Raw genomic sequence first — 7,085 nt, 5'->3', positions numbered from 1 at the left:
CCAGGGTTTGTGGAAAGATGAGATTATTGATCAAGTGGGCAGCAGACTAGTAAACCCATGCTTTAGAAAGTCATCAATTCTCAGTTACATCAAATCAAACAAGACATTCAATGAAAATGGAAGAAACTCAAACACAGAACTTCATGACTTGCTTCTAACAATCAGACAGGGTTTCTTTACAATGTGGTCTGTTAATGATCAGGTTGCTGAGCTAGGAAGTTTCTTCCAGATAGGCCTGATATAATCTTTGACAAGTTCCATCCCTAATTCACTTCATACAACCATCTCTGTCCTTGGTTTTAGATATTCTATTCAGTTTTCTTCAATCACCTTGGTAATATGAATGAGCAAATTGTCATTGGAAGATGTGATGAAGATACAATTCTTCCTTGCTCATTTGAGAGTGAGCTCAACATTGTAATTCACTGGAAGAATCAAGATAATCACAGTGTGCACAGTTACTCCAAAAACAGTGACCAGGTGGAAAAACATCCCAAATATGCAAAAGGGACATCCCTCTTCCATAGTGAGATTCATAATGGGAATGCTTCTGTCTGAGAAGATTAAGCCTTCTGGATGAAAGAATTTATGTCTGCTATGTGGGAACAGAAACTGGGCATATCACAAACAAGGTGGTGCTTGAGGTGGGAGGTGAGTGTACATGTGAGGTTTTGTAAAACTCAACGACTTGATTCAATGATATTCTGAAAGGTTTTTTCCCCCTAAATTAACATGCTAGGGGCTTTCTTTCAAGTCAATTTCTGCACATCTATCTCATTATCTTTTAATGCATGGTGTCTCATCGTTTAGATATAATTGACATAGCAATTTTCCCTATTGTTGGATATCCAGGGATTTCCAGTGCTTTTTTTCATTACAAAGGGTGTCATTAGGAACAACATCTTTATAGTTCTGTTTAATATTCTGAAATTATCTGAAAAGATTTTAATGCTACTGACATCAGCAGCATAAGAGTACATATTTTCTTTTTAGTCCTATCAGCACTGAATATTATCAATCTAAATATTTCTGCCAGTATGATGAATAAAGTACTGTTTTATTCAAATTAGATTTTTGTTATAAAATGAAGTTACCATATTGTACACTTTTCTTTATAATAACTATACTATAGCTACATAGTCAACATATTGTTGCCCATTTTCATGGTTAAATTGAATCAAACAGATTTGATCTGAATTGAAGAAAGTAAATGAAAAGCAAAGCTTCATGTGTTTAATTCTTATTTTAAGGATTATTGATGCTGTGGTCTATTAGTGGGGCTTCTAATCATACACACAGTATATTACAGGCATACTACAATATACTGCATGCATTTCACTCTATTTTGTTTTTCAGATGTTACAGTTTTTACAAACTGAAGGTTCATGGCAACCTTGCATTGATGAAGCCTGTTGGCACCATTTTTCCAAAAACATGTACTCATTTCCTGTCTGCACATTTTGGTAAATTTTTCATCTAAACTTTTATCATTGTATCTGGGTGATCCATGATCAGTGATCTTTGGTATTACTATTGTGATTGTTCTGAGATCCTACAAAGCATGTCCCTATGAAGGTGAATCTAACTGGCCTATGGCATGCACTTTCTGACTGTTCCACCCTCTGACCATTCTTATGTGTGTCTCCCTCTTTTGGACCTTCCTATGCCCTGTGACACAACAATCTTAAATTAGGCCCATGAATAACCCTACAATGGCCTCCAAGTGCTCACATGAAAGGAAGAGTTACATAGTTCTCACATTATCTTTAGCTAGAAATAGTGAGAAAAGCATGTCAAAAGCCAAGATAGGCCTAAAGTCAGAACTCTATGACATACAGCCAAACTGTGAATGTAGAAGGAAAGTTCTCAAGGGAAACTTCCCAGTGAACATGTGAATAAGAAAGCAGAACTTCCTTCATGGCTGGTGTGAAGAAAGTTTTAATGGTCTGAATAGAAATCAAACCAACCACAACATTACTTTAAGCCAAAGTCTAATCCAAAACAAGGCCCTAACTCTCCAATTCTACTATGATTGAAAAAGGTAAGGAAGCTGCAGAAGAAAAGTTTGAAGCTTGAAAAAGTTTATGTGGTTATGGGGGGCGGGGAATCTGTCTCTATAGCATTAAAGTACAAAGGAAAACAAGTTTTTTTAGAAGATCTAGCTAAGATCATTGATAAAGGTGGCCACACTGAACAATAGATTTTCAACACAGAGGAGACAGCCTTGTATTGCAAGAAGATGCCATCTAGAAATTTCATAGGTAGAGAGGAAAAATCAACACCTGAATTCAAAGGACAGGATGATTCTCTTGGTGGGAGATAATACAGCTGAAGACTTGAGATGGAAATCAATGCTCATTTATCATTCCAAAAATCTTAGAGCCCTTAAGAATCATAGTAAATTTGTTCTTCTTGTACTTTATAAATGGAACAACCATACCTGGTTTCACATGCTTAAAACATACTTTACTGAAAATATTAAGCCAACTGTTTAGAACTTCTCAGGGAAAAAAAAAAAAAAAAAAGATTTCTTTCAAAATCTTACCATTAAGGCGTTGGGGATTTAGTTCAGTAGCAGAGTGCTTGCTGAGCATTCACAAGGCCCTGAGTTCAATCTTCAGATCTGGGGTGGGGGTGGGGGGGCCCTTACTATTCAGTGATGATATACCTTGTTACCTAAAAGCTCAGATGGAGTTTGTGCCAAGACAGGCCTAAACAGTCATGTTTTCATGACTGCTAACAAAATGTTCATTTAGTAGCCCATGAATCAAGGAGTAATTTTAACTTTCAAGTTTTATTATTTAAGGAATACATTCTGAAAGGCTATAGTTGCCACAGATAGTGATTTTTCTAGCCGATCTGGGAAAATGAAATTGGAAACCTTCTGGAAAGGAGTCATCATTTTAGATGTCTCAATCCAACAAGAAATTTAGAGCACTACAGAAACGTAAAGCAGCAGCAGGGTTTGAGAGGATTGACTCCAATTTTGAAACAAGTTCTATTGTGTGTGAAATTCTTTCAGAGCTTCACTTGCTATAGAAAAATCTTTGGTGAAGGAAATCAATTGAGGAAGCAAACTTCATTGTTGTCTTACTTAAAGAAATAACCATAGTCACCCCATCCTTCAGCTACCACCACTCTGATCAGTCAGTGTCATCAATACTGACCCTTCACCAGCTTGCTGATGTGATTGTTCTGGAGAGTATTAGCAATTTTAGCACTCAAGTATTTTTAATTGAGGTATGTACGTTGTTTTTTTAGACATAATGCTATGCATACTTAAAACTGTGCTATAATGATAAAATAAAATTTATGTCTGTGAAGCAAAAATATTCATGTGACTTGCTTTATTGTGATATTTACAGTGCTACAGTAGTCAGGAACTGAACTTAATATCTCCAAGGTATGCTTCCATATAATCTATAATAGTTAATAGCATTATATATTCTGGGTGTATTTTCTACCTCATAGGTTATTTTATCCACAACTAGTTCCTTTTTCCTTTGCTTCATTTAGCTGCTTTATACCTTGATTCAGAAATCTAAGAATTATGTATAAACAGAATCATATAGGCTGAATAAGTATCTGAAGAGTTCAGAGTTCTGCATGAACTCTAGTTTATGGAGTCTGATGCCCACATTTTGCTTGCTCAATGAGACCTTCAGATTTCTTCGTCAGCTAAGATTCTAGAAAATAGAGATTGCCATTTGCTGTGTACCCATGCATGTTCTTTCTCATTCTTTCTGGATAAGGACACTATCTGAAAATTCTACAGAGTTTTGGTTTTTGGTTTTCATTTCAGAAAGTGCCAAGTTCTGCTCCTAAAAACTAGCTTTTCACTGCAAGGGCATTAAAGTGATTTCTGCACAGATTGTCTAAGAAGCTGATGGTGAGAGTCCTTCATGTGCCCTTCTTTCTCCTGCAAAGTTATCTTCGCACCTGTGATGCAGTATGAAAAGAGGAACATGAACAGTTTCCTGGTATGTAGTGTGTTAATTGTTTATCCTCTTTCACATATTATGTGGAGAATGGACAATGCAGCCATCTCTGAAAGCAATACGGAAGAACTTGGGTATTGGGGTCCTTTATCACTTCATTCAATATCACAGGATCAAATTCATCTTATTAATGTGCTATTGAAAATTAATTGCTGATGCAAAGATGGACAGGGTGATGGAAGACTGGAAGGTGGGTTTGTCGGACTTTCTGAGTACAAGTGCTATGTCACTGATTGGAAGGTCTTAGGGATAGCTTTTACAAAAAAAAATATATATATATATATCTGTGGCAATGCTAATCTTTACTGGCTTCATTACTTTACATAATTATTTTAAAATCTGAGCCTAAGTTACTCATTGATGAAATTACCAGATGTTTTTTAGTGAAATGGAAAGTAGTAAATTTCTCCATGACTATTACTATGTTTGTTGTTCATCCTCTAAACAGGATTTTCTATCTGCATTTCACTGTAATGTGCAAAGGAAAAGGAAGGAATACTTGTCTCTTAGCAGCTTACAACCTCCAATTCTTCCCAATATTTCAACAACGACAACAAAAAACTAATGGTATTATTGATTGTAATTTAGTCTCTTACATAGTATTTTTCAGTAAATCTTTACCCAAACCTCTATCACAGAATCAGGTTCTAACCCTTCTTTCCAAAGATTTGAACAAATGGAAACTCTGGTCACTCTATAACCTGCTTATGAAAATATTAATTGGAAGAAAAATGACATGTCCCAATCTAATTCCAGAGAGAATTGCTTCATATTTTTAGAAGCAGAACAAAATTTTTTTTCTGTCAATCTCTCCTATGTAGGAAAAGTGGAGGTTAGCTATTCTTTCCAGATTTCTCTTCCCCAGGATTTCATAGTTTCAAAATATTTACCAACAAATTACAATATTATGAATGACTCGTCACCTTTACCTGATTCTAGTGTTAAAGTCAGTCATTTAATGTTCACTTGCCATTAGCCAGGCAGCAACAGAGACATGGGGGAAAGGTTGAAATGTTAATATTAAATTGTAATTTTTTTGGGAAAATAGTCATTTCTCATGTTTATTCAGAATTGAATATCTGAAGCACTAGTTCTTTAAACTGAATATCAAGTGTCCTTGCTCTCAGACAGCTGAATGTTAACGTGAATTCATGCTCAATTCTGGATCCATGGCATCTTGTACAGATGCCTACTAATAAGACAAAACTGGGAATGTAGCACACAAAGGTTGTGGGTGTTTCTGCTCACTGTGGTGAGGTATGTGCGGAGTTGTTACAGAACACATATTTAAGGAAGTTGCACAAGGGCAGAATTTTAAGTGTGGTAGGAGATTCCAGGAGATCATAGACACTCCAAGTCAAAAGCATACAGGAATAAAATTGGATGAATTTGTGTAAGTATGAGGGTAGTTCAGGGTGAAACTAGGAGATCAAGGGGTAAACCTGGAGAGGGAGGCAAAAACACTTCTACACTTTTCTAAGGAGCCTGAAATAGATGCTCCTAGATGTAGGATGGAGTCAAAGAAGGATTTAAAAGCATCATTGATCTGAAATCCTGGATTTGTCTTTAAAACAATTTTTGCTGTAGCATCATTCTCACAGGTGGACTTCGAGCCACGGAACAATCCATGACACTTCATAGAAGTCGGCCTACAGAGCAAGAATGACAGAATGGAACCAGAGAGGCAAGTCAATAATACCCTTTTTTTTTTTTTTTTTTTCCAATAATACACTTTCTAAAAGATCTCACTCCAGTGTGGATTCCTTGTGCAGAGTTGGAAATGTAGTACGTATATACACAAAAAGGGAATTGTTCTAGATAGAGAAATAAGTAGTTGAGAACATAGAAGTACCAGGGACCACTAGGTAGTAGATAAAGTAACCAGAGGAGACTTGGGGAATAGCAGCATTTGGGGGGCTAACAGAAGAACACTGAATTAAATAGGCTACTAGGAGGAATCAGCATTCCTCCGTGTCACTCTCTGGTCATACCCAGATGCATCATCTCCCCAGCTGGCCCAAGCTTAGCCCTCTTTAGTCCATCAAAGAAAAGGACTAAAGAAACTTAGAATCGTGTCAGTAAAGCTTTTCTTTTTATGAAACTCTACAGCCACAAATACCTAATTGCTTTTCAAAAAGGTATTTCCAAATATATCAATATTACAACATTTATTCCCTGCTAAGTGTAACTTAGAAAGCTTGTTCAACAATTTTCTCTTCATTGATGTTTCTTTTCTTGTTCTGTTGTTAGATGGCTTTTGGAAAATGCAAAATGATCACATTTCACTTTTATGTCAAGTTATCAGTGATTTTTCTCAACTGAATCAAGACTTCAGAGTTCCATGGTCCAGAGTGGAAAGTGGGACTTCCTCACAAAACACAATTATCAATGACCTTGATTGTCATAATGAGTGACTTCTCTTTGACAGATCTTACCCCTTCAGACTGTACAGAATATTTGTGCACTATTTCTTCAAGTGAATCTACTTTACTCACCATCCACATGCTACCTGTAGGTAAGTTGCAAGTAGAGTTGGATAAAGGGTTTGGGGTATAGCAGTAGAGGTCTGTATAAGTGGAAAGTGGGCTGTCTTTTAAAGAATAGGTTAGTACTTCCCATTTTCACCTACAGGATTATTTCTGGTCAAGATCAGATAACTCTTCCTCCTCAATTCTTCCTCTTTTGACCACATCAAAGTCTTGTATTTGGAAAAATAAATTGCTCCCACAAGATTTCCTTTTCATGATTTCAGGGCTTCAGAAATGAAGAGAAACTCACACATATTGGTGACTGTGGGCTGAACATGTTCAACTCCTGCTCAGCACTACAGTGCTGCCTTAGGGCCGGTTTGGGAGTTGAGGCTGTAAGCACAATAGAAAGTTGTAGGGCCCTACTGGATGCTGGGAAAAAGTGGCATTAAGTTATACCTGATTCAGCTCACTCTTCACCTCTGTTGATCGTTAACTGCCAAAACTAACTTCTTAAAATGTATGTAGTCTCAGAGTTGGGGAATGTGTACTGTGAAGTTGTTTGGTCCCCATACCCATCATCTATCAGCTTGATATCAAGGGAGACCCTGGAAGATCT

General features: G+C 36.7%; 1 protein-coding gene across 1 annotated transcript; it reads left to right on the top strand.

The window, feature by feature from the left end:
* Positions 1-339: 339 nt before the first annotated feature.
* On the top strand, positions 340-6,412 carry Hhla2 (HHLA2 member of B7 family). The gene is given in 5 exon segments (XM_076867029.1): positions 340-553; positions 556-651; positions 3,928-4,071; positions 4,074-4,181; positions 6,243-6,412. Coding segments are annotated over 5 exon segments (732 nt in total).
* Positions 6,413-7,085: the final 673 nt, after the last annotated feature.

The sequence above is a fragment of the Callospermophilus lateralis genome, chromosome 10, assembly GCF_048772815.1.
Source record: "Callospermophilus lateralis isolate mCalLat2 chromosome 10, mCalLat2.hap1, whole genome shotgun sequence".
NCBI lineage: Eukaryota > Metazoa > Chordata > Mammalia > Rodentia > Sciuridae > Callospermophilus > Callospermophilus lateralis.
The sequence above is the reverse complement of the archived record's forward strand: the minus strand, read 5'-3'. Positions and strand labels throughout refer to the sequence as shown.